The 27,917-nt window shown below is 40.7% G+C and overlaps 2 protein-coding genes across 2 annotated transcripts; both read right to left on the reverse strand.

Annotated features, from left to right (window-relative positions):
* On the reverse strand, positions 1–20,637 carry LOC310871155 (uncharacterized protein; the record flags this gene model as incomplete). The annotated part of the gene is made up of 39 exons (XM_083782644.1): positions 20,561–20,637; positions 20,381–20,452; positions 20,054–20,131; positions 19,119–19,184; positions 18,939–19,010; positions 18,612–18,689; positions 17,875–17,919; positions 16,977–17,066; positions 16,665–16,739; positions 16,489–16,524; positions 15,738–15,800; positions 15,116–15,184; positions 14,947–15,009; positions 14,252–14,311; positions 13,202–13,264; positions 12,368–12,439; positions 11,786–11,854; positions 11,417–11,485; positions 10,983–11,051; positions 10,790–10,861; positions 9,904–9,969; positions 9,411–9,482; positions 9,253–9,318; positions 7,753–7,824; positions 7,452–7,517; positions 7,091–7,159; positions 6,900–6,971; positions 6,712–6,777; positions 5,367–5,423; positions 5,146–5,211; positions 4,149–4,217; positions 3,949–4,026; positions 3,785–3,856; positions 2,802–2,864; positions 1,820–1,891; positions 1,462–1,521; positions 1,227–1,301; positions 395–451; positions 1–45 (listed from the first exon to the last, which is right to left on the reverse strand). Exons 2-39 carry the CDS (start codon positions 20,420–20,422, stop codon positions 1–3), a joined length of 2,514 nt encoding a protein of 837 aa, XP_083638770.1. The 5' UTR covers positions 20,423–20,452; positions 20,561–20,637.
* Positions 20,427–27,290, reverse strand: LOC310871157 (uncharacterized protein; the record flags this gene model as incomplete). The annotated part of the gene is made up of 8 exons (XM_083782646.1): positions 27,149–27,290; positions 24,984–25,035; positions 24,670–24,699; positions 24,379–24,447; positions 22,168–22,221; positions 21,457–21,525; positions 20,521–20,626; positions 20,427–20,452 (listed from the first exon to the last, which is right to left on the reverse strand). The coding sequence occupies exons 2-8, from the start codon at positions 25,032–25,034 to the stop codon at positions 20,427–20,429; spliced, it is 405 nt and encodes a 134-aa protein (XP_083638772.1). The 5' UTR covers position 25,035; positions 27,149–27,290.
* Between the last annotated feature and the right edge of the window lie 627 nt (positions 27,291–27,917).

The raw sequence follows: 27,917 nt of genomic DNA on the forward strand, positions 1-27,917 counted from the left end.
CTATGGGAGGAACATACTATTATCCACTATATAGTTAACCATGCACTGCAGTGAGAAACATAAATGAAAGGAGGAAGGGTGACAGTTGTAGAACTACTTTCAACCTACCGTCCTGTCATTATGGGAAAAACCCTTTAACGATTTTCAATACAATTTAATCATTTTTAGAAACAGCGAAAACAGCAGATATAGCACGAGGCGTTGTGAACTTGAAGATCTGCTATTTTTGGCTAAAGAATAAGAAATAAAAATGTTTTGACGGTCGCCCTGTAGTAACTCTGAGGACCCCCCAGGCTCCCAGGGGTCCCAGACACCCTGTTTAAGACCCCTGCTGTACAGAAATACAGTAGTAATAACTGGTTCATTTTGAGGCACAGTAAAGAAGTAACAATACCTGGTTAATTCTGGGGATTATTCTGGGAAGAGTCGTCTTGACTCGGAATGACACCACCTGAAGTAGAGGGGGAACAAAATGCATTCCTCAAGACAGAACAGGGTAAATGTCTCCGACTCTGTCGGCACAATCACCATGATTGTAATTCACAGTTTTATTCACACAAGTATCATCCACACATGAGACATTAACCAGTAACCACAGATGTGACATTATGTTAGTAGCTTTACGTTTTTCACAGGAGTTTTTCTGTGTGTGTGACAGTGATGTTAGATGATGAAACATTGAGTCGGGTTCATTCCAGAGACAGCGTTTCACTCACTTTGTTTCCACAATAACATAGCCATGCACCAACCCGGTCGTCGGGAGCAGTTAGGGGTTCCGTATCATGCTTAAGAACACTTTGACCCAGAGCCAGGAGGAGTTTGGGCTCTACCTCATGAGCTACTGAGACCAGACTATGGAGGGTTCACCATGTGTCTATACGAAACAGGCCCCCAGAACAGGCCCCGGCCAGCGGCTGGCCAACGCTGAAGCTGCCGAGAGAAAGCTGGAACTGCAGGGCGTTCAGGGACGTTCATGGAGGTGGACGGACATTCAGTGACGTCATGGGCATAACGTGCATCAACCCTGACCTCAGACTTGAGACCACTCTCAACATCTGCTCGCTCGAGACAGAGTTATAAGTGTACTTCTGGGTGCTTCAAACACACTGAGCAACTTCCATTGAAATGAATAGCTGGTGGTGGGGCAGTTCCCTCTAGATATATTTTATAACTATATGGAGTTTGTGGAGGGTTCATTCATGTGTCTATGTATTATGTAAACTCACTCGTCTCTTTCTCTTGATGGTCCTTCTTCGTCTCAGCTGACTGCCGCCCTCTGGTGGCTGAATGTCCTCACTGTCCTGAGAAGGAGAAGGCTTTGGGTGGTTAATCAGATTATAATCATTTAATCAATTGTACAAATTCTATTGGAATTTGTTGTTAGAAAATAAATGTGCTTCTCTGTGAATGTACATACATGAAGTCACATGTAACAGGGGTTTACCAGTGCTAGGGGCTTACCTGCGTCTCTGGCACTTTGGGTGTCCTCCTGAAAATTCCACCAAGACCCCCCTTTTTCTCCTTTAAAAAAAGGAAAAATGCCATGACATTATTAGAAAAAAAAAATCACACTCAAGTGGGGGCGCTTTTATCATCATACATCACATAATGTTAATTAAATTATTTCAAATTTGATACACACAGACACGCAAAGCGTCACTCAACAATCACACTTGTGTGAAGTGAGGGGTGCTCTTTTCATCATCATACATCATCACATTCCGTGCTCAGTCAAGCAAATCATTGCATTCCGTGCTACAAACACACACATAAAGCTGTGCATAGGAGGGGCTAGCACCCCACAGAGCACAGGACTCACTTTGGTGGTGGTTGGAGCTTCAGCCAGACTATCATTGCTTGCAGACAATTCGCCTTGTGTGGAGAGATTGCCCTTCAACAACAAAACAAAAGAAAAAATTAAGATGGATGGATCAGATTTAAAGTGAATTAATCCAAACATTACGATTAACATTTCACTCGACTTATCCTTTCACTTCTAAATCGAAGAACAATGTTGGGCCAGCTCTTTGGACACTGCTGCCCGTAGGCCGTAGCTAGGTATGCCAGCTCTTTGGACACTGCTGCCCGTAGGCCGTAGCTAGGTATGCCAGCTCTTTGGACACTGCTGCCCGTAGGCCGTAGCTAGGTATGCCAGCTCTTTGGACACTGCTGCCCGTAGGCCGTAGCTAGGTATGCCAGCTCTTTGGACACTGCTGCCCGTAGGCCGTAGCTAGGTATGCCAGCTCTTTGGACACTGCTGCCCGTAGGCCGTAGCTAGGTATGCCAGCTCTCACACACCGGCCTGGTTTTTATCCGGTTGCGCTACACGGCCCACAACCATGAATAAATCAGGGACCCCTTTTGGTGTTTTAAACATTATGTTATAATTTAGCTATTGAAAAATAGCAGATCTACAAGCTCATAGCGTGCCACCGAGTGGCGCGCTACGAGCTTGTAGGTCTGCTATTTTTGAAAAATCGTGAAAAGAAGATCTTTTTACATTTTTGAGGGGTTTATTTTAGGTTTTGATGCTCCTTCCAAGGTTTTTGTGAAGGGACGTGATATACAATACACGCGGTCTCAGAACCTTTTCTCAGAACTCCTGCAGCCGCAGATGTCCTCTTGACACTCTGAACTAAACCCTTTCCGAAACGGCATTTCTTTCAGATGTCGAAATAAGCATACGTGTGTTGGCCTTTACTCTGCTTATTCACTCACTTGTAGCTTAGCTACTCTGGATAAGAGCATCTGCTAAATGCCTACATTGTAACTCATTTAAATAAATCAGCTACTAGACTCACCTTGGGGTCTTCTGGTAGGCTCTCACAGCTGGCTGACAGTTTCTTTGCGTCACTGAGAGGGTCCTATGGTGACAGAGGAACTAAATATTAGCCCCTGAATGTGGCCAACTACAAAAACATGGAGTACCAGATGGACAGGCTTTGCCAACTTTACAAATGAATTAATCTTGGACTTCATCTATGCCCTTTCACTTAAAAAGGTTAGGGTTAGTGTCTTAGTGATCTTTTTGTGTCAAAATAAAACATATTCATTGCTATAGACTAGTGTCTGGTCAATAACAGGGGTCTCCCAATCTCTCCAGCTCTTTGATAAACAGAAGATACAGTTTGAGGTGGGTTGCAGATTTTCAACCAATAAGGAGATAGTACGCAGATGAGCTTGAATTTTAGAGTGTTCCGATTCCAATTTGGAATTTATTTCCATCATCACTTCCCTTTAACTTGTTTATCCTGTTGATTGGATAGAATTGGCAACCTGTTTAAAATGCATTATCCATTTATTAAAGAGCTGGACAGACATGGGAGACCCCTCTCACTGAACAAACACTCTATAGCAATGATTACTATCAGAATATAATAGTATAAAATGCATGTTAATGGGTTATGTCATATTTGCCAAATACATAGTTTGATAGATTGTTTTGATGTAACAGGGGTCGTCCCGTCTCACCAGGACCAGGACCAGGACCGATAGCTATGATTACCATGGAAAGATAGAGCTATTTATCACAAAAAATAAATACATCACTTACACCAACCATACACATAATGTACATTTATTCTATACTGTAATCAAGAGTGCCTTGCAAATCATTTCTTAAATAAATGTCTCAAAGACTGGGTCACTGACCCAGATCTTGCAACTAAAAAGACCTGTGAGCTCTCGTTCAAAAACACAGACCCTTAGACATTTATATAAGCATAATAAATACACATAATAGCCACACGAAAAAACAACAACTTTAGTTCATGTAAATAAATACTTTTGCAGCAGCAGAGCGTGGAGCTGGTTTGGGAGACCTCTTGAACATTCCTGCCAAGCCTCCCGTTTTCTCCTTATGAGAAACACATGAGGACCGTTAACCCATTAGCCATGACTAAATTAGAGACGTTTCCAAAAACTGACATCATTCAGGATTCAACAGACCTTTGTTGCGTCAGCGTCCAACAGATTTTCACGGCTGCCAGATATTGATAACTTCTCGTCGGTGTCTGTGCTTGACTCCTGAATGTCACGCAACAGATTGAACAGGACACAACAAATCACAAGACCGTAACAGTATAGTCAATTGATCATACACTGTATATAGTTTTTGTGTAAATCTCCAGTACAAATCATGCAGGTACCTCTTCTGTTTTTTCACCTTCTTCTGGTTTCTGTGACTTTTTAAACATCCCACTGAAAATACCTTTTTCCTAAAGAAAAAAGATCACACCAGTGTGAAGTGAGGGGCGCTCATCATCATCAATAATGGTGGTCCCTTATTAGTTAAGCGTTCCCACACATCTGATTGGTTAGCCGATATGCTCGTCTACATATGACCTTCATTGTCAATGGTGTTTAATGTTTTGATGTTTGATGTTTTGATTTACATTATATTTGGCGGAAATTTGACCTAATTTCTTCTTTCATTGTCAATGGCAAATATTGAGATGTGTGAGGACAAAATCTGTATAGGAGGGAAGCATTATAGCAAATAACACAAACTCAAATAACACAGTAAATCTCAATCAATGTAATATCACGGTATTTGAAAGATATTTTTTTGTGGCTTACGCCTTTTATTGTTTTTTTGAAGGGACAGACAGTAGGCTGACAGACAGGAAACGGGAGAGAGATGGGGGAAGACATGCAGTAAAGGCCGTGTCGGGCTCGGGAGTCGAACCCGCGGCACACTGCGACTGGATTACCAGTCGGGTGCCCAGACGGTTACGCCACCGCCTGGGCCGGATTGAACTTTCTTACCAGACATAAATCATGAATATTAAAAAAATAAAATAAATCACACCCGTGTGAGTGAGGGGGGCTCACATCATCATACATGATCTAATGAACTGAATGTATGTGATTGGTTGGTTAAATTTACATCATATTTGACGATTGATATTTGATTTAGGGGACATTTGACCTAATTTCTACTTTCATTGTCAATGGCAAACATTGAGACGTGTGGGGACAAAAGCTGTATATAGGATGGGCTAGCACCCCTCAATTTTTTTTTTAATAAAAAACATTGCCACAGAAGATACTGAAAATTCAGTTTAGTTGTTTGTATAATTGAATGGGCCTTTATTTGATAATATTACATTTCTTGTTGAATACCAAAAGCACTCTCCAACCCACCTTAGTGTTGCCGTTTTCAGACAGACTGTCATTGCTAGCGATGAGTTCTTTCTGGGAATCGCCGTCCTGAAACCAAACAGCAAAGTCAAGATAAGGTCATCAGTCACCCATAGATAGATAGCCTGTAATCTATAAATATGATTATTGTCTTAAATAATCTTTCCTGGTTGAAAGGATGACATTGATAAAGATAACTGCCCAGTGGAAGCAGAATCTCTCACCTCTGCAGACGCTTTAGGTGCCTTTTTGCGATGTCCACTAAACAGCCCTCCTTTCTCCTGATCAGGAAAGATAATCTGAATTGACGTTTTGTTGTTTTTAATGTGATTATTTAAAAACAGGCCCCCACTTGTGAGTCTATGGACTTTTAATGTTTGCTTTAAGCCAGACCTGGGCATTGTGTGGCCAGATACGGCCGGCTGGCTGATTCTGACCGGAAAGATTACCGAAAAATTACTTGATTAGAAAATAAAACATACTTTCATTACCATATGGGTGGACTAAAACCACATTGCTTTTATTTTGAAGCCCATGTATTCTCACACTGCACGCAATCTGCACATCAACTGTGCACGTGAATTGCGTGTGATTGAGAACCTGTCTTCCTTTCTTCACCCCCCTTATATGCGAAAATGTCGGCTTTTTGGATTTATTGGTGATAACAGCGTCAGTGAATGCAAATAGCCATGAAGCCCAGCTAAGCATGCAGCTCCACAACACGGTATGGCAGGCGCATGATTACCAAACTTACTCGCAGGAGGACAAGTTAAATCCCATTATGCTTTATTGCTTTGTTTAACCCGCCTCGCCAATAAAGTTAACTTAAAATATGTGTTGCTGCATCGTAAGGCGGTGTTGCGCCATGTGGGTTGTGAAAGTGGCACCACCAGGGTCCTCCAAGAACAACTATTAAAAGAGCTACCTCTAATGTTCTCATTGTTAAAATAAAATGCTAGTATTTACATGACTTGTAACTTAAACAAAAACATAGTTTTTAACTGGGAAAGGAAACGTCTCAAGTACAAAGTTAAAAAAATCACACCCATGTGAAATGAGGGGTGCTCTTTTTATACATCATCATAAATGGCCATTTACTGCTTTTTATATAGAAATAAATTAGATATTATGCATAATTAAGTTCAGCCTTTTGGCCCGGCCCTCCAAAATATTTGGAGGGCTAATGCGGCCCCTTGGGAAAAAATAATTGCCCACCCCTGCTTTAAGCAGTGACGTGTGACAGCCACAGTGGGCTTCACACAAATGCGTTTTATTTTATTTTGAAATCAAGACCCCTGGAGTCCCGCTAGGCTAGTCCGCAGCTAATCTGGCAAACCACTGAAGGAACGGATCAGCGCCAAATGGAGGCAAAAAACCGGAAATGGAGTACTGATGTGACATCATAACACTGACGCCAAATGACATCTGAGATCCACAAGGAAGCCACGCCACGATTAGACCCCATCATGTTGAATTATTTAGCAGTAAAAACTTCAACTTCAGTGTTTGACAGAATACTTCCATAATGACTGCAGTCACAGAGTGGCAGTGAACCGGTACTGTACTGACCTCGTCAAACAGGTTGTCGATGCTGGAGGACCTTTTGAATATGCCAGCTATGCCTCCTTTCTTCACCTAAAAGACACATCAGTGTCAATGAACTTAACACCCTCAGACATGCATAATTGACAAGGTAACAGGACAAGAGGTAGCAGAGTGAGCGCACGCGAGAGAGAAAGAGATAATGGTTTCGGTACCTTAGGGCCAGTGGATTCCGAGAGACTTTCACAGCTAGCGGATAACTTCTTGTCAGTGTCCATATTATCTTCCTGAATTAAAATCAACGGTTCAACGGTTCATTTAAGTACCAACATCAGACCCGCTCCCCATAAGAGAACTTGTATATTATGGTTTTTAACCAAAACATCCAATCAATCAAATAACCAACCTCGACCGCTGCGGTGTCCTCTGTTGGTTTCTGAGCCTTCTTGAACATGCCACTGAAAATGTTTTTCTCCTGAGAAAGAAAAAATATAAAACTGTTGAAATAATGTGACACATGTATAGGTGTAATCTGGAATTTTCATGTTTCATATGTGAGAGAGAGAGAGCGAGAGTGAGAGAGAGAGAGACAAGACAACCAAGGGCAGAGAAAAAGGAGTAACGTGCAAAACAAGACAGGAGTCCAAGAAGCACTATGGTCTGTCCACTGCTTGAAAGTAAATATGCTTCTTTGAACTCACGGTAAACACTTATTTTTAAGCCATTATATGTTAAGACAAACACATTGCATGCATTCTAGAACTCACCTTAGTGGCAGAATTCTCTGACAGGTTGTCGTTGCTGGACGACAGCTCTTTCAGGTCATCTTTGTCCTGAAACACAAGGATGTCAAATCTTTGACTTTGATTTTGTGCACTTTTATTTATGTTTTTGTTATGTTATGTAAAGCACTTTGGTCAACTCTGCTGTTTTTAAATGTGCTCTATAAATAAAGTTGGATTGGATTGGATGTCAGGCAAAAGACTGGTAGAGCCTGGAACGCCTGAAAAACAAGCACGGAGACCATCTACAGTTTCGACACGTTCACAGATGCAATACATAACACACCTGTGTATCAGTTCTGTCTGCGGATTGTTTAGGAGTCTTTTTGAGAATCCCACTGAACAGGCCACCTTTCTCCTGACAAGAAAGACATGTTAAGTCCTACAGTATACCTATATCATACGACAAATCACACAAATTGCCAATCTACAAGCTCACACTTGTGAGCAAGGAGCCCGTTTTGAAAGCTCTGATTTCATTCTTGAAGAACTTTGTAAGGATAACATGAGCTCTTCTCCGCCAGAGGATTCATGCATTTGGCCCTGTGTGTCTGCCAGGCCAGGGTACTCAATTCCTTTGATTGATGAATTTATTAACAGATTGGAGCATTACAGTACATTTCAAGCACAACTCAGTAGAAAGCTATTAACTGTGGACGACACCATAAAGTATTACACTTGTTTACAATAGGGCTGTGATAAAGACAGGCTGCTTTCTCACTTTTCCACACATGTTCAATTGTATTTCATTTTCATTTTCTGATTATCATAACCTCATTTCATACTCAAAATCCCCACGTCAGTATTACAATATATTCTCCTTAACCTGTTATTATTCTCCATATTTTCTGTCAGAGTCAATGGTCATTATCAAACACTGTTTGCTAACTTAGTTGGCTAAGTTAGCAATCAGTTGATCTTGACTAGTTCTACAGTTTGATATGCATATATTCATTTCATTTCATTTCATAAATGGGACAGGGGCAATTGATTGGTCAAACATACTTTTATTCCTTTCAAAGTCAAACAGTTTAAGTATCATCATTACTATTGTCAAACACACACTACTCACACCATCCTCATTTCCTAGTCAAAGTTTCACAAAAGAGTCGCCACTGAATCCACTGCTCCTTTTATAGGTGGAGGATTCAAATTGGGTTGCACCATTTTACAGGGGTGCATGTGTCTGGCAATGCATACTATTTAGGATGATTGCAAAGAGACGGTTGTTTAAAACCTTGGTTGTTAATTACTTTATGATTGACAATGATTCTGTAAAGGTTGGGAAATGTGTTCTGTGTTGTATGTTCACTAGATTTGTAAGTGAATACTTTGGGGAAACCTGTCTAGACAGATGGTTCGGGCCACTAGACAGAGGCCTGGGTTTGAATGGAGGTAGTCATTCCATGTAGAGAGAAGGGGCACCATGCGGGAAGCTCATTTTGGGAAGTTACATTTATTTTCAACCTAGCCCTCATCAAACGGACTCATTTACAAGGGCCCACCATGTTCAATTCATCATAAAATAGATTTAATCATGAATGGATTTCAAATCAGTCAGTCAATTTGGATTAACCACTTACAAACCCTATACACATCAATGACTGTGCTTGTCCCCCTCCTTTTTAAGAGCGGTTAATTCAGAGCGATGTATAGTTAGTGGGAAATAGGCAAAACACAAGATGGATTCCCTCTGTGTGTGTGTCATTGTGTGTGTGTGTGTGTCAACTTCTTTATGAGTATGGTCGCAAATTAAGTTTTGCTGTAACAAGTGGGACAAACTGACCTTGGCACTGGTCTCTGATAGACTGTCACTGCTGGCTGACAGCTCATTGTGCAGCGACTGCTTGTCCTGCATAAAAACAATCACGAGGTGATGATCATTATTCTCTGTTCCGTTTTAAATGAGCTAATAACACAGAAATAAGTTTCTGTGATTTATACCTCTTCAGTGGGAGCTTCGTCTCCAGGTTTGGGAGACTTTTTGAACATTCCACTGAATATGCCTCCTTTCTCCTGAAACACATAATGAGAAAGCCAGTCAGATTTCATTCTTGATTTTGTTAGGGGCGACAGTGGATCAGGGGTAGAGTGGGCGAGTGGGAACTGGAAGGTTCCCAGTTCGATCCCGGGCTCCCCCAGAGTTGGTGTCAAAGTGTCCTTGAGCAAGAAACTGAACCGCTAATTGCTCCTGATGAGCAGGTTGGTGCCTTGCATGGTTTCCTCCGCCATTGGTGTATGAATGTGTGTGTGAATGGGTGAATGTAATGTGCCTTGGATGAAGGCACTATATAAATGCACCATTTGTAAATCAAATTGTCAACTGCTGAAAATACCACTTTACTATAATTCAACTGAGTTATGATTAATATCTCTACTGATTGTAGTGACAGACACGTTATTGAAGCACTTAGCACATCACAAATAAAGCACTCACCTTGGCACGGCTCTCTGATAGACTGTCATTGCTGTCTGAGAGCTCATTATGCAGCGACTGTTTGTCCTAGAGAGCAACACGACAGTGAGAGAAATAACTTTGTATATTAGAAATACCAATCAACTGCACAAATGCAGTTCCTCTGTTTTATTGATTTTATTTGTCCTCAATTCCACATGTGTACTGTGGTCCTAGCCTGGAAACCAGACGAATCTGCCAGTGCAAAAAAAGATTAAAAGAATCGGCCAAGAATATTATACATATTTATGTGACTAGGAAAGGTTAAAAAAGGACACCTTTTCCCAGTAATGCCCTGAAGCTCCAAACTCATACAGCTCTTATTTCTACTTGTGCACTGCCTAATATAATGAGTCATAGTCGTGATGTTCCTGTCCCAATGCCATCCCACTCAAGCTGCAATGTGACAGAGTGGAGAGCTGCACTTCAACCACATTCCCTTTCAGTCACAACTAACTGCACAGTGATATTTTGAGTGATAAAGCTGCAATCTGGAACTTAATTGAACAAATAAAGCATTATTTTAACCAATCTGTATGGTAGAGGTAACTGGCAGAGATTGGAGGTCCCAACTCTAGGCCCAGGTGTCTGGTAGGACTCCTTGACAAAATAGTAGCAGCTGCCTGAAGCTCATCAGCTCAATATCTACCCCAATCAAAGAGGGGCTGCCTCTTTGATGAGTGGTACACCCAGGCTTTAATACCTGGTAGGACATAAACCTGTAGCTATAGTTTAAATATTTTTGTGTAAAAACTGACTGTCCTTTTTTACATTTTCATACATTTTGCTGTGAACTTTAGGGCTTAAATGATGTGAATAACTTAAAATAAAAATAGGATAAGTGATAAATTGAGACCATAATCCTTACCTCCTCGGTCGGAGGACCTTCTGCCTGCTTGGATTGTTTCTTGAACATTCCACCGAAGGGCCGTCCTTTCTCCTGGAACACACAAGAACATTTGTTACGTTTGAAGAAGGCACTGTTTGGTCAAATAAAAACTGATGTTTACAGGTAGTTTCCTCATAGTGGCAGTGTGTGTGATTATAACGAAGCAGATCACCTTGGCAGTGGCTTTCTCAGACAGACTGTCATTGGAGGCTGAGAGTTCTTTCTGGGCAGCAAGATTGTCCTGGAGCAGTAAAATAGTATGGATACTTATTATTGTTAATTGTATGCACAGAATGAGGTGTGTGTAAGGTAATTTTAACTTTTGCACCTTACAGTAAAGAACAACGCGGTTTTGCACTTTCAAGTGGAGTTCATTGTGGTACCTTCTTCTACACAGCAAAATCCAAACTGTAAGTTAATTTAACAACTTAATAAATCTAGCATAAATCAGCGGAGGTACTTCTGTGACCTACTGGCAGTCAGTGTCTGATCAGTGCAGCGGTTTGTGGGATTAGCGGACGCCGGACTTACAGATAGCTAGACATCCGCAAAGTCACGCCTTAAAAAAGAACCACACAAACCAACAGAGGTTCCTCGCTGACTCACCTGCACCTCTCCTTGTGCTTTAGGAGTCTTTTTGAGGAGTCCGCTGAACAGCCCTCCCTTCTCTTTCTCCTAGAGACGGAACAAAGCACAATAGTTTCAGAACATGAAAGCTGGAGAATCAGCTTTAGGAGTCTTTTTGAGGAGTCCGCTGAACAGCCCTCCCTTCTCTTTCTCCTAGAGACAGAAAAAAGCACTATAGTTTCAGAACATGAAAGCTGGAGAATCAACATTAATTAATTACTTTCCACCGCCACAGGGGAAACACCCACGGGAGGATCTCTTCCCATATTTGTCATGGTGACTCATTGTTTGTCTCAATATGTGAATTGTCATAGTTGTTGTGCAGGTGTGTACATTTAAGAGACTTACCTTTGCACTGTTGCTCTCTGAAAGGCTGTCATTACTGGCAGATAGTTCACTGTGTAGCGACTGCTTGTCCTGTAATAAAAGTGTTGTCAAAAAACACTACTCAAGACTGAATTGCAATGATGTCTTTCAGTTAAGGTACAGTACACACTACACGGTAAAAAACATTAACCTAATTTAAAGTAAAAGTACTTTTATAAACCTTTTTTTAAACACCAGATGAAATAGTTAATTCAATTAAATTCATTCCGTTTTATTTGCTCAGATTTATTTCAACCCTATCAACCCAAAAATCAACATCTCAGAGTATCAAACAAAGTTAAAGTTAGTGTCTCTCTCTTCAATAGTCTGTCACAACAATACATCAAACAAAAGGCAGTCTTGACTCAGGGACACCTCGACACTTGGCATCAGTGTCGTCACTGGTCAAACCAGCAACATTCTGATTCCCATAAGGCCTCTCTACCGTCTCCATCCACTCGTCTACGGCCAGATTCATCAACAACATCACTGCTGAATCTAAGGCAGGAGAGCTGTGAGAGAATGTACTGTAAAACATATACGGAGGTATGGTAGGTGCATTACCTCATCTGGTAGAGGGTCCTCAGAGGGTTTAGGAGATTTACGGAACATCCCAGCGAACACGCCTCCTTTCTCCTGGTACATACACACACAGTGGTGGAAAAAGTATCAAAAGTCTGGCAATCAAAATGAACATGAGTCAAAGTGGAAAAGTATTGGCATCAAAATATACTTAAAGTACCAAAAGTAAAAGTACAATTTATGCAGGATATGCCGTTTCACAAGGTATCAAGTATAAAATGTATTAAAATCTTCCTATTCATGTTTAACCTTGGACGTGTTTTACCTGCACGTCTTTTCTAATCCCCCGTGGGGGGCCTTTAGGTCCTTTTTTGGCCTTTCCTTCTTCAGTGATCTCCTTGCGTTTCGCGCATGCGCACTACTGTTTACTTCCTTGTTTACGGGACGACAAAAGTGGCTCATAACTCTAAATCTACAGCACTCTCCATGTTTTTGACCAAAGCGTCGATGTTCTGTGATTATTTCGGACTTCAGCATGCATCTCGTTTGGAATATAAACGCTTATAGAGAGAGTTTAGATGTGACAGCGCGACGTACTAATGGAAGATTATGTCTCCCGGTTTTGGGGGGTTAATGGAAGGCGGGGCTTTTCAGAGTAAAATCTGTCTCATCTGCTGGGCACACTTTACTCAGTGCCACTTGAAAGAGAAAGGTTTGGGCAGGTTTTGTGTTTTCATTTAATTATTTGTTCTTTTGAGTTTTCACTCAAGGTCAAGGTCACCTGGAAATCACAGGAGTTCCATTTTATTATGTGATTATACCATCGCTGCTGAAGATATTTGCATCAATATTCCACATACAGACAAAGCAGCTCACCTTGGTTTTAGACAGACTGTCGTTGCTGGCTGACAGTTCACTATGAACAGACCGTGTTTCCTCCTGGAACAGGAAGTTGTTACATTAGTGAAATGGAAAAAGGACGACAATAAATAAGGCAGATGACGAGATGTTGCATGGTGAAGCTGCAGGTTGTAGCCATCTACTCTGTAGTTGCGTGTGTGTGTTAAGCCCTAACCACACCAAAGGGTCGAGGCGGTTTTAGCGTTGGCCCAGCGGTGTGATGTCCTGTTGCACGTTGACGTGCGTCGTTCCTAGTGATTCAACGCATGGAATTCAATGGCCCAAACCACACCAAAGGGTCACCATGCAACTCCTTGCAAACGTTTAGACACAAGGAGTTGCATGGTGACCCTTTGATGTGGTTAGGGCTTAACTACACTCGAACCCTGGCATTCAAGTGTAACACACTACTGTATTATCGGGCCGCAAACATTTAGCAAAAAATTGCAGATCAACAAGCTCACAACGGGCTTGTAGATCAGCCATATGTCTAGTAACAACATATATCTGCATAGTACAGTATAACTAGCATTTATCTATCTGATAAAATACATAACAAGAAGTGACACAAGGGAAAGAGGAGCGCTAGAGGATGAGGTGAAGTTTGAAGAGGTGAGTTTTCAGACTGCAGCCGGAAATGGGGAGTGAATCTACAGTCCTGCCTTGGGTGTCGTAAGAAAGGGAGGGACAGACGTCCTGTGTCAGCTGATCTAAGCGTGCTTGCAGGGTGTGGTGGTGGATCATGCTCTGGAGGCTGAACTTGATTATTGTTTCCCATGCAGGAAGCCCAAGTTTGAATAAAGGTGGTTGATTCCACATGCTGAATTTATGCTATGGATAGTTACTATAATTATGTTTCCTACATCTCTAAGGGAAACTGGTTGGAAAAGCTGAATGGTTTCTAGACTTTGAAATTGTATTGTCCAATGTGGCAAAACCTAACCATTTTTCAGAAAAGCATGTATAAAATGTATTGTACAACAATGTAACCCATTTGACATTTCCATCAGTCAGAAACAACATCACCTCTGCTTCTGATGTTTTGGGAGACTTCTTGAACATTCCGCCGAATTTACTTCCTTTCACCTGAAACACAATGAAGAGTTTACACACGCACACGCACGTGCACACACACGCACACGCACACGTACACGTACACGTACACACACACACACACACACACACACACACACACACACACACACACACACACACACACACACACACACACACACACACACACACAGGAAGTTGACATAGGAAGTAGTAATGTTTTCAATTAGACTGCCCAGAATAACATATTGCAGTTATGTTCCAGTTAGAAGATAAGATTCAATCATTGCCACGAGTTAGCACATAAGATGTCATCAAATCAATGCCATGAGCATACAGTTTGAATATACAGTGAGAAATTGAATATAAGATTAAATCACAGCCACGAGTTGTCATACAGACTGTAGCCTCGATACCCAGGCTTTCATTTAGTCTGCGTGAGAGCTAACTCACTTACAGTTTACTAAGTCTACTCTAGAGGGTTGAAGTGGTTGAAAGAGAAAGGTTTGGGCAGGTTTTGTATTTTTATTTAATTATTTGTTCTTTTCAGTTTTCACTCAAGGTCAAGGTCACCTGGAAATCACAGGAGTTCCATTTTATTATGTGATTATACCATCGCTGCTGAAGATATTTGCATCAATATTCCACATATAGACAAAGCAGCTCACCTTGGTTTTAGACAGACTGTCGTTGCTGGCTGACAGTTCACTATGAACAGACCGTGTTTCCTCCTGGAACAGGAAGTTGTTACATTAGTGAAATGGAAAAAGGACAACAGTAAATCTCCATGTCATTTCAGTAGAAGTAAACTATAGATGCCCAGTAAAGTCACCTCACCTGTTCACCAGCCTCATCTTTAGGTTTGTGAGATTTTTTTAGGATTCCAGAGAAGAAACTGCCTTTCTCCTGCATGAAGACAAAAAAGAAAACAGAAAACGGGTTTAAGGTGAACTTCGATCTCTGTGGAGGGTTAACTGTGCAGGAGTGGATAGAGAAATGTCTCCGGGGGAAAAGTCCACCTTAAAAGGAAGACACACAAAGCTGCTGAAAGATGATACTGATAAACTTGGGGGGAATGATATTCTAGTACCAGGAAAGGGTGTGGTTTTAAATCTTCAAACCAGGTTTCTAACACCAGTAACAGCAAAGGACAAGCTTGCAGAAAGCATTAAACATAAATGTTGCATAGCAACCATCTTGTTTGTGCAGGCAGTCATGGAATATTTCTGTTTCTATAGTTTTCCTGTTGCTGTTATTTGGTGACATTTTATAAGAGCAATAACTCACTCCAAACCATGGTAGGTTGTTGTCAATTCATTTTAAATAATTGCGATTAGATGATTATGAAATAATTGTGAAAGGTCTACAGTGGAGAGTTGTTTAATTATATTATTACAGCTTTAGATATTTGCATTAATATGCCACATATTGCACATAAATTATAGACAAAGCAGCTCACCTTGGTTTCAGACAGACTATCGTTGCTGGCTGACAGTTCACTGTGAACAGACCGTGTCTCCTCCTACAGGGAGGCAGTTACATTAGTGAAATGGAAACAGTAAATCTTCATGTCATTTCAGTAGAAGGAAAGGACTATAGATACCAAGTAAAGTCACTCAAATGTTCACGAGCCTCATCTTTAGGTTTGTGAGATTTATTAAGGATTCCAGAGAAGAAGCTGCCCTTCTCCTGCAGAGAAAAATGTAAATAGTTTTGCTATCATGGGGGGGGGGGGGGGGGATGGGGGAATTGGTGAAAAATTTGCATATTATTTTATAAAAAAAATATATAAATTAAGTTGTGAACTTCTCCTTTGGTCTACCCATTCCTAAGACATGTGATTATGGTCCAGTGAAGATAAATATTTAAAAGTCCATTGTGGGTGTATGGGATTTTTTCTCTATCACACTATCACTAAACACCTGCCTGTAGAAAAAAACAGGGATGTGGGCAGAGAAACAAACCTACCTTCTATGATGTCACTGAGCATCATGAAGGTACCGAAAGACCCACCCACCTGACATCAGCAACATTATGACAATTGCAAAAATATAATCGTCCAGGTGATAATCACCCGTGTTTAGTGTTTTACTATTACATTTTACTATTGAGTATTACTTTATTTATTATGTATTGGTGATTATTTGACAAATGATTTGGTATTAAATAGAAGCCAGTGAAAGCTGATATGCATGGGAACGTTCACATGCCTTCTCCTCTGTGTCATCAGACTCCTCTGTGCTGACCTGACGATAAACAGCAAAAGAATGACATCAGCCTAGAATAGAATGTTTCCTCAACCGTGGAGGAAGTAAACAGACATACAGACTCACAAGACTGATGAAAAAAGAGCCAACTTTCAGACAATTAAGCAGGTTGTCTTTACCGTCAGCGTAGGAGGAGATGTGACGTCCTCTTTGGCCGTTTTCCGGAATATCCCAGACATAAGACCTCCTTTGTCCTAAAGGAGTGTGAGAACATTTGATGTGATAAAATGTCATACACGATCCCTTTGTTCTGTGTCTGAACTTCTCTGAAGTTTGGTTGTCTTATGTTTCACTTAGTACTGAGTGACAGTGGAGATCTACTGTACAAGTTGTCAAAACATGTGTTTTGTCAAATTCCTGTGCATGTTTTTGCACTTGACAATTATAGTGGATATGGTGAGCATTTTGCCATGATCCTGACAAACCCATACTTTGGCCTCTGAGTGTTTGTCCTGTTTGCCGCTTTCAGGTGCCTCTTCTGTTCCCGAGTCTGTTTTTTCAGGGCTGGGCTCTCCGTTTACCTTGGACAGGTCAGAAGATATTTCAGTCCCAGATATTAATATGATCACATTTATCCCGACAAGAGCTACACTCACTGAGCATAGAAGATATTAGAAACACCGTTTCAATGTGTTGAAAGCTCCACTTTACAAAATAAGTCAAGGTGAACTGTACAGATCCCCAGGGGCAAACTTAATTTTTGGATTGTGCCAAGGCTTGAAAATCGACTTGGCATCGACTTGCAGTCCAGGAACTCCCACAGGTCCTTAAAACCCATTTTGGGCGGGAACCTCTTTTGGTGTTTTAAACATTATGTTATAATTTAGCTATTGAAAAATAGCAGACCTACAAGCTCATAGCGCGCCACCGAGTGGCGAGCTACAAGCTTGTAGGTCTGCTATTTTTTAAATGAATAAGGTTGAAAAACGTTCTGCTTGACTCACAGCGTCCATCATGTAAAGAACAAGGGTTTCTTACACTTTTTACACTACAATGACAATTTTGTATTTTGCCGTTAATCCCAGTTCCATCACATCTAAATTGAATTTCGAAATAGTTACTTTCACAAGCACCACACCTCAAGCAGTAATATTTTCTTTTAAACCGTAGTCCCATTTTAACCACTTTAACCATGGCGTCCTGGATTTTGGGCCATCATTTTCTTTCAAAGATAATAAAAATAGTCAATCTACAAGGTCACATTATGTTATGCTTGTCACACGAGTACATTATGGTAAAGTGGTTAAGAACAAATGTTATCATTATTGCCAAACACAGCACCACAACAGCCAGACCATCACCACCAATAGCATCACACTGCGCTGGTACCTTTGGTCTGAAGGGCAGGCCTTTCAGAATTCCCCTCAGTGAACCCTGATAATAACCACAGTCACATTCAGAGACTGAATGGAACACACATGTACATATGCGTGTGTGTGTGTGTGTGTGTGTGTGTGTGTGTGTGTGTGCGTGCGTGCGTGCGTGCGTGCGTGCGTGCGTGCGTGCGTGCGTGCGTGCGTGCGTGCGTGCGTGCGTGCGTGCGTATGTATGTATGTACCGGTATGTACCTGTACGTATGTGTGTGTATGTATGTATGTATATGTATGTATGTAAGGGGTGTAACGATATAGTAACTGCATCAAAATATCGATTTTAATATCAAGAATCGAAGTATATCGAAATGCAAACAGCAACATTGACTTTGTATCATATTCATATCGTATCGTTTTGCAATTCAAATAATTGGTATCGAATAGTTTCACAATGCAAATAATCGATTGTATCAATACTAAGTACTTGTGCGTTGTATTTAGCAATTTTAAGAAGAAAGAATCAGACCAGTCTGAAGTGAGTGGTTGCACCACTCAAAAAGATAAAGAGGGGTTTAATGTACACCTGGTCTATCGATAAATGTGTGTATTCTCTGTGTTCATGTCAAGGTACGGGTTTGTCTATTATGTGTCCAAGTATAATATCTATGTATTTGCCAGAGAATCACTTTATATTCATACATTTTCCATTAAAAAAAAACACACACACACACACACACACACACACACACACACCTGCATGCTACCAGGAGCCCGTTTCACAGCGGCTTCCTCGGGTGTTTCATTTTGGTCACAGTCTTCCGTTAGGTAACTCTGAGAGAGATAGTGGAGGAGCAGAACAACAAATAATTGGATTATTGATCATACTCAGATAAATCAGATTGTATTGATCATACAATCTGATGAAACAGTATTTAATAATCTGAATATAATAGAACATAAAATAATTGAATGGAAAAAAAATCTGATTATAGGGGTAATAACAGCATAATTACTTAACATCAAATAATGTAATTACTGAACAATCCTGCACATAATGTACGAAGAAAAAACACTACTTACAGCGAAGGTGGGCTTCCTTTCTTTTTGGCTCTTCCTAAACATTCCATCAGGGGGCAGGGCCCCTTGATTTGCCTGAAAAGAAGCAGTGAAGATAAGTGATAAGAAATGGGAGAGATGACTGAGAAAAGAACAAGACTCACAAAGCTGATCAGAGATGGAAATCCAGCAGCCATTAAGTACCTGCTGGATGTTGGCTTCTTTCTTGGGATACTTGGAGGCCTCTGATTTGCCCGTCTCTCTGGAGCCCTAGTGATAAGGAGACCTGGTTGACTTGTGGCTCTTTTTCACTACAACTACAACAGTGGTTCTGAATCTCAACCTTTTCTGGATCAGGGCCACTGTGTTCGCGGCCCACTCATATGAACACAGATGGCTGGGACATATTCAGAGCCTGTTCATTTTAGTGATCAATCAATTGTATATTTATATTTTTCTGTACCACAAAAAATATTGATTTTTGTCTAAATATTATCATCAAAATCATAGTGTTTTCTCAATCTTGCAATATCTTCACGGCCCAGGCCAGTGGTCCCAAGGCCCACAGGTTGAGCATTGCTGGACCACAAGTACTAAGTGAGCGATGCCACACCGTGTAAAAGGTTTCGCAGGGTTTGGATTTGTTTCCATATGCTACGGTTCAATTTCAGATCAGGTTCTCAGAACCTAATTTGGGCGCTCTGCTCAGGAGGTAGTACTAACAGAACCTGTACTTTTCAAATGTTTTCTAAAAAAGTACTTCCCTGGTTCTGGTTATGATGGAAACTTGAAACAAACAAAAACACATCACAGAACTTCATGGGCTATGAAAGGTTCTGGGTTACCCTTCCTGGTCAAAAAGGGCCGTTTGATATTTTGTCAGAAATGGCAATTTTAAGAAGAAAGAATCAGACCAGTCTGAAGTGAGTGGTTGCACCACTCAAAAAGATAAAGAGGGGTTTAATGTACACCTGGTCTATCGATAAATGTGTGTATTCTCTGTGTTCATGTCAAGGTACGGGTTTGTCTATTATGTGTCCAAGTATAATATCTATGTATTTGCCAGAGAATCACTTTATATTCATACATTTTCCATTAAAAAAAAACACACACACACACACACACACACACACACACACCTGCATGCTACCAGGAGCCCGTTTCACAGCGGCTTCCTCGGGTGTTTCATTTTGGTCACAGTCTTCCGTTAGGTAACTCTGAGAGAGATAGTGGAGGAGCAGAACAACAAATAATTGGATTATTGATCATACTCAGATAAATCAGATTGTATTGATCATACAATCTGATGAAACAGTATTTAATAATCTGAATATAATAGAACATAAAATAATTGAATGGAAAAAAAATCTGATTATAGGGGTAATAACAGCATAATTACTTAACATCAAATAATGTAATTACTGAACAATCCTGCACATAATGTACGAAGAAAAAACACTACTTACAGCGAAGGTGGGCTTCCTTTCTTTTTGGCTCTTCCTAAACATTCCATCAGGGGGCAGGGCCCCTTGATTTGCCTGAAAAGAAGCAGTGAAGATAAGTGATAAGAAATGGGAGAGATGACTGAGAAAAGAACAAGACTCACAAAGCTGATCAGAGATGGAAATCCAGCAGCCATTAAGTACCTGCTGGATGTTGGCTTCTTTCTTGGGATACTTGGAGGCCTCTGATTTGCCCGTCTCTCTGGAGCCCTAGTGATAAGAAGACCTGGTTGACTTGTGGCTCTTTTTCACTACAACTACAACAGTGGTTCTGAATCTCAACCTTTTCTGGATCAGGGCCACTGTGTTCGCGGCCCACTCATATGAACACAGATGGCTGGGACATATTCAGAGCCTGTTCATTTTAGTGATCAATCAATTGTATATTTATATTTTTCTGTACCACAAAAAATATTTATTTTTGTCTAAATATTATCATCAAAATCGTAGTGTTTTCTCAATCTTGCAATATCTTCACGGCCCAGGCCAGTGGTCCCAAGGCCCACAGGTTGAGCATTGCTGGACCACAAGTACTAAGTGAGCGATGCCACACCGTGTAAAAGGTTTCGCAGGGTTTGGATTTGTTTCCATATGCTACGGTTCAATTTCAGATCAGGTTCTCAGAACCTAATTTGGGCGCTCTGCTCAGGAGGTAGTACTAACAGAACCTGTACTAAAAAAGTACTTCCCTGGTTCTGGTTATGATGGAAACTTGAAACAAACAAAAACACATCACAGAACTTCATGGGCTATGAAAGGTTCTGGGTTACCCTTCCTGGTCAAAAAGGGCCGTTTGATATTTTGTCAGAAATGGCAGAGAATAGAGAAAGATCCGGTTACTTCAAGTCCAGCTAGGGTGCATGTTTAAATCAGTATTCAGTAAAAGAAAAATGAAGAAAATACATGCACTTTCCAGTTTCCTCTCAATCATATTAAGTGATAATAGATTTAGTAATGGTGTAGAAATTAAAGAAGTGTTCTTTGAGTTGTTAAGAAGAGTGGAATAGTGAGAGCTTTAGGTAGGGTGTATTAATGTGTACCTTTTCAGTGGATCTGGGCGGTTTGGATGGTTTCACATTGGGCCCGGCGTGGGTCAGGTTGCCATTGACCTGGTAGAGCAGACAGAAGCTATCAGACACCCTTTTATTTCCAGCAGAACATCCATGCGCACACAGTACAATCACACACACACACACTCGCCGTTTTCTCGATTGTGCCGTTTCTCGCACTATCTCGATTGTGCCGTTTCTCGCACACACTAAACACACACACACAAAGCACAGGCTCAGTTTAAGTCTCGTACTTTTTTTTTTTTTTTAAGATTTTTTTTGTGCGGCTTACGCCTTTTTATTGATTTTTGAAGGGACAGACAGTAGGCTGACAGGAAACGGGAGAGAGATGGGGGGATGACATGCAGTAAAGGCCGTGTCGGGCTCGGGAGTCGAACCCGCGGCACACTGCGACTGGATTACCAGTCCGGTGCCCAGACCGTTACGCCACGGCCTGGGCTAAGTCTCGTACTTTTGATTACATACCACCCCCCCCCCCCCCACGCCCCCGTCTGGGCACCTAGGCTGGGTAATCCAGCAGTGTGTCGGGGGTTTGACTCCCGATCCCGACGACCTTTGCTGCATGTCACTCCCCATTTCTTGTCAGCCAACTCTAAAATCTATCAATAAAGACAGAAAAAGCCCCCAAAAATAACGTAGGAAAAGAATGCCATCAAAATAAGTTCTCTTTTAAATGCATGCCTCATTCTGTTCAAATGCAGCCCTCCTGGTGCGGTACTGTGTGTTGCTCAGCTCCTGGGGAGAAAACACAAAGTTCAAGGGAAAAGTTACGTCTCGTAACCCATAAAAACCATGAAAGCATCTTTGTCATTTTAGATTTTAGCTAAAAGGCATAATTTATCCTATTTTATACTTTAATTTTTTTTTGTAAGAATTGCAGAGATTGCACTTTGCGATGAGTGAGTGAGTAGGGCGGATAACACTGTTCTGTGCATTCAGCGAGCGGTCACCGCGCGGAGCGAGTGTGGTTAACAGAGGGAAATGTGCTCTGAGGCTGAGCACGCGAAGTGCAATAAATGCGATGCCATGGTTTCCTGCAAAGGTTGTTGCACCAGTTGCATGTCCACATTGAGGAAACATCTCTAAATCAATACACCTACACGAATAACGTTAGAAATGTAAAACTACTAACTTCTACAAAGCTTTTTTATTAGGCTTATTGTACAACTGTTGTTAATGGTGTTAATTTAGAACGCCAATGACTCGACGTCTTTCTGTCTCAATCACGTTAACTATAGAGCCATGAATTAAATAAAAATCAATTTGTCTGCACTTATTTTTTACAACTTATAAGCAACTCAACTGCTTTTGATTTGGCTCTAAATTAATCGCGCAACTGTTGAGAGCCCAGCCTTTAGGTGCATATATACCTCCATACATTGATTACTTTATAAACAGTTTGCAGAAAAAAGCACAGGAACGTAGCCTACAATTCAATACAAATGTATATTAAATTAATCTGAACATTAAAGACACAACATTTGTCACCACAACAATATCATTATTGCGATGTATACTGCATATTTAATATACAGTACACATTGCAACAATGATATTGTCGTGGTGGCTAGCTGGTGGTGGTGAAGTTTAAATAATAGTGCCAACTCATAATTGTAAAGTGCAAATACAATAATTGAATTTGTGTTTATTAAGTACTTGGTTAGGTTAGTTATAATATACGGTAAGCATAATATATGTCAGAAAAAAAGGGGAAAGAATAATATTAGGAACCGTTAAGGGAACCGTTAGGAACCGGAACCGCTAAGAGGAATCCGGTAAGGATCCGGAACCGTTCAAATCCTAACAAATCCCAACCCTAGTTGCAACTGAATTAATTGATTGCCCGAGTCCTGTGGTGGGAGTTATGCTCTGGTTTTGGTGAGTATTAAGTAGTTCCGGTCATTTTGTGGGGAGCACTGGGGCCACGCATTAAAAGTAAATGAATCCACAAAACTGGCGTCATTTGAATTGTTGACCTATTTCTAAAATATTAGCGCAACTTCTGTTGAACTTTGAACCCTCTATCACATGGAACTATTTTTGGGCGTAGTGATATGGACACAAAACACATGTGATAGAGGGGTCAAAAATGAACGAAAGTTGCACTATATGGTAGAAATAGTTCAACAATACAACACTATATGGTAGAAATAGGTCAACAATACAAATTACACTAGTTTTGTGAATTAATGTGCCCCCTGTGCCCCCCACAAAATGACCAGAACTACTTAATATTTCACCAAAACCAGAGCAGAACTCCCACCACGGGACTCAGGCAGTTGCAACCACTATAATAATGTTATATTATATTATACAGCTTAAGTTCAAAACTTCTGAACTATCCCTTTAAGGATAACTGAGGTTAAACCACATTTCTATTTCTGCTGTTCAGTAAAGAAAGATAATCATGATTATATTAATGTTGATTTATTTAGCATAGTTCAGTTGCTATTTTCTCATCGTCGTGAATAAGGCTATATCAGATGGGTATCTGTCTGTGATGAACAAATGATCACCCAGAAGTAGTCGTTGCCCGTGCATGGCATTCAACCTTGGCCAAAGCATAACAGCATATCAGTCTGAGTGAAGTGAAGATAGATAGACTCACTCACAACGATAAATAAGTAAGTAGCCTTGTTGGGAATGGGAACCAACGCTTTCAACAGGTCAGGACTCAGGGGCCTATCTCCTGTTCCCTTAGTGTGAAGCAGCTTGATGTACAAGACAATACGTACTCTCCCTGAACATGGTGCTAGTACTGTAAATCACAGGGATTTACCCCCAAGCCAACCCTTGATACCCTTGGGGCCTATTATTTACTATGTATAAATGCAGAACGTGAACTGGTCCTTGACGTATATCATGGAGAGCACATTAAGAAGTTGTATTTACATAATCTGTAGGTCGTGTAGGCAACACTGGAGTAGCTTTGTGTCTTCTCTCAGGGTTATTGCCATTTATCTGCAAATACAGAGTTATTTGGAATAATGATTATGGAGCCCAATGATTGTTCTATCTATACCAATGAATTGAGGTCTCAATTATATGTTGCAGGATTTGTATTTAAAAACAAACAAAAGTACGTTATTTCTTTGCAGACGTTAGTTAACATAACCACAACAGGCAAAAACATGATCTATCACAAGGGCAAAGGCTCCTAATCAATAGATGGTATTACAGTACCTCAGGTGTAGGCTTTGGAGGTGACTTGGGCTATGGGGATCAAATGAGAATATAACATAATATAGAGAGATAGGCCATATACAGTTCATATACAACAGACAATTATACAATAATACATTTTCAACTCTATGATTTTTCAAATGCATTAATACAATGTAATATATTCCCAAACTGTATTTTAGCGGCCTGGCTAGTGGCTAATAAGCCAGATGCAAATCTGCCTTGGCAAAAAAAAGCATTGCCTGCGGCGGACGACAGTGGGATATTGGTCTGGCTTGGCTATATCTTTAGTACTGTACAGTATGTAGTCTCACCGGGTTGGTTGTTCTTTTTTTGGCTTGTGGCTTCAGCAGACCCTGCTCCATCCTTCACACAACACATAAAGAGAGCATTTTAATCATTTAGGACTGAGGCCGTTTCTAAAAAACAAACTAAGTTTCTGAAAAACTTCAGATATTTATTCAAAACTTACAAACATGTTCCTATACAGTACATAGCAACAAGAACCCCAAAAGGGGTTCCCGTCTTGAAATAAAAACACAAAAAGGGATTCCCGTCCTGAATGGTAAGTCTGACCAGTTCAAAGGCTGGGGCAGCTTTATCAACTCACATCTGGTTTTTGATTGATTGATTGATTGATTGATTGATTGATTGATTGATTTATTGATCGATTGATTGATTTAATATATGACTTTTATTTCACAGTATGCAGAATGGGTACATTTCAGACGAAAGCACAAGTCAATACAAAAACTGTTACTTTGTGGACGAACCGTGATTAAGTATTACACTTGTTTACAACAGGGTCCACATTTTCCAATACATCAGAACATTTTAGAAACAAATATACAGGAAATCATCATAAAGACAGTAAAAAAAGGTAAAAACATGTACAGAATGGGGAGAAAGGGGTGGGGGGGAGCCAGACACAATTTTACAGGGGCCAGTTTAGAATTGCAGCCATCCGTACTCCATAGGTGCTCTTCGAGAGCGGTTTTGAAGGAGTTAAGGGATTCACATGTCTGAATGGCTGTTGGTAGGGCGGGACAAAATTAATTTAATCCCTTGTTTGAGCCGTATCTGGGTTGCGCGTGGTTTGTTGATCTCCCTCTGAGTGTGGACTTTGTTGACATTAAGGAAGTATATAGACAGCTACATGGGTATCTTGGTGGTGTAGCAAATCTTGTAGCCCACCAGACCCATTGCAATACTGTACTCTGTCGTCAACCCTAAGCCATTACAGCCTATCAAAATGGGCAGGGGTGAGGTGGGTTCGGGGAGTGAGGCCAACTTGGCCAAGTAGCCTGACCAGTTTGTTTTGGGATGTCTGGAGCCTCTGTGTGATGTTCTGGCTGGGTTTACATGTTTTAAATGTCATAAATCCCTGGATGTGCTGAAAACCACTGTCTGGATACAGTCAGTGAATGAACAATCTGACAACCTATCGTCAGTTCAACAGTCTGTCTCGAGAGACTAGTGAATAGTGTTGGGGCAATATTACTTACATTTTAAAATAAAAACAAAAAAATGGAATAGCCTATGTGCTATTTTTACAAAGTAAATACGTATAACATTACTGTTTTGGCAGAGTAATACTACACTACTGTTATATTACAGTAGCCTAATATATTACTAGTAAGGCTACTATAGTTACTGCCCAACACTGCTAGTGAATGAATATAGGTAAGCAGTCTCGTATTCAATGAATAATAGTTGAGGTCTCAGGCCAGTGCTCGTGTCCTTAACACTAGGGTGCACTAACAGCACAGTGCCCACTGGATGAATATGGAGATTATTTGTAAACTCAGTATGGGTTGCAAATTGTTCTTAATTATAAGTCCATGCAGTGAAGGGAAATAACAATTTGTCCTAGTTATTGTTGACTGATCCTATTCACTCTCATTTACTCTTTTGTTTACTTTTTGTAATTATGTTTATAACTGAAATAGCCTACATCTCTATAGTAAGGAGCCCCTGAATGGCCTATAAAGTGCAATAGAAGTTTCTCTGCTCGTTTTGCAGAATGATTCTGAGATATAAAACAAAAACGACCACTGTCTGTCGAGTGTCGAACACAACAGCTGTAGCTTATCTGCACAGTGAAGAGTAAAGACATATCGGTAACAATGAGTAAACAACTCAATCAAATTTAAGACAGGGTGACAGAACACAGAGACAGCTTTTTAAAATACAAAATTGACAGTGAGTGACTTTCCTACCCAGTAAAGTGAGATATATTATTCCATTATTTTCGTACACACAGCTCTGACTGCATGCTATCCTGTCCTCCGCTACAACAACGCTCTCAAGTCACAACATTCCCAGGAGTTCTAAGCCCCGCCCGCCTGGCATGCAAGCAGCAGCGCACATCTGCAATGTGAACCAACCATAGACCCAACCCTATTCATTCTCTACCTAAACAAAACCTAACACACCCTGCTGCGAGCTTATAAACTTAACTGACACATGATCTTCTTACCTGCTCTGAAGCCCACAGAAGTTTAAATACACCCGACTCCCGACTAGGCTAATACACAGATAGCTCAATAAGTATTGACCAAAAACCTCTATAAAATGTAAAGTTTACAAATTACAATACGCTGAGGTAGTACTCCGGTGAGGATGTGAGAACAACTGAAATATTTTGTCTTCCTCGCTGTGTGCGGGTCTGAACTCACCTGGGAATGGGGCGTGGTTATAGGTAGCACTACCTGTCTGGGTGGAAGAAATGCACTCACCTTAATAACTCAAGACCATGCTCAAGGCCCTGGCATGTCATTTACAGGCGACATTTTCAAAAAACGTTGTTTCAACGTCTAATCTAAGCATAGACTGCTAAAAAAAAACTCAGTTTTTAGACCAATTTCTTTGCCATTTAGACGTCTATTAGACTACAAAAATGCTCAGTGGGATTATATTTTATATTCCATTTAATTAAAATGTGTTATTTAATTATTCGTTTTTTCTTCCAAACATTTGTGCATTTCATTATAGGCGCGCACACACACACACACACACACACACACACACACACAAACAGAAATGGGGACTAAAACACTGACTCATTCACTGTCATGGCGATGGCGTCAACAACAAACAATACCAGTCTTGCTTTCGGTAGCTGTGACTAAAGACCTCGAATGGGAGGCTGTTCCGACTTCCCAAAATAGACTGAATGCATTGCAACATATGGGTTGGACTTCAGATAGGTATGGGCTGCTGCTAGTAGGCCTAGTGGTAGGCCTATA

Source organism: Protomyctophum parallelum (genome assembly GCF_964188405.1).
Source record: "Protomyctophum parallelum genome assembly, chromosome: 14".
Lineage (NCBI taxonomy): Eukaryota > Metazoa > Chordata > Actinopteri > Myctophiformes > Myctophidae > Protomyctophum > Protomyctophum parallelum.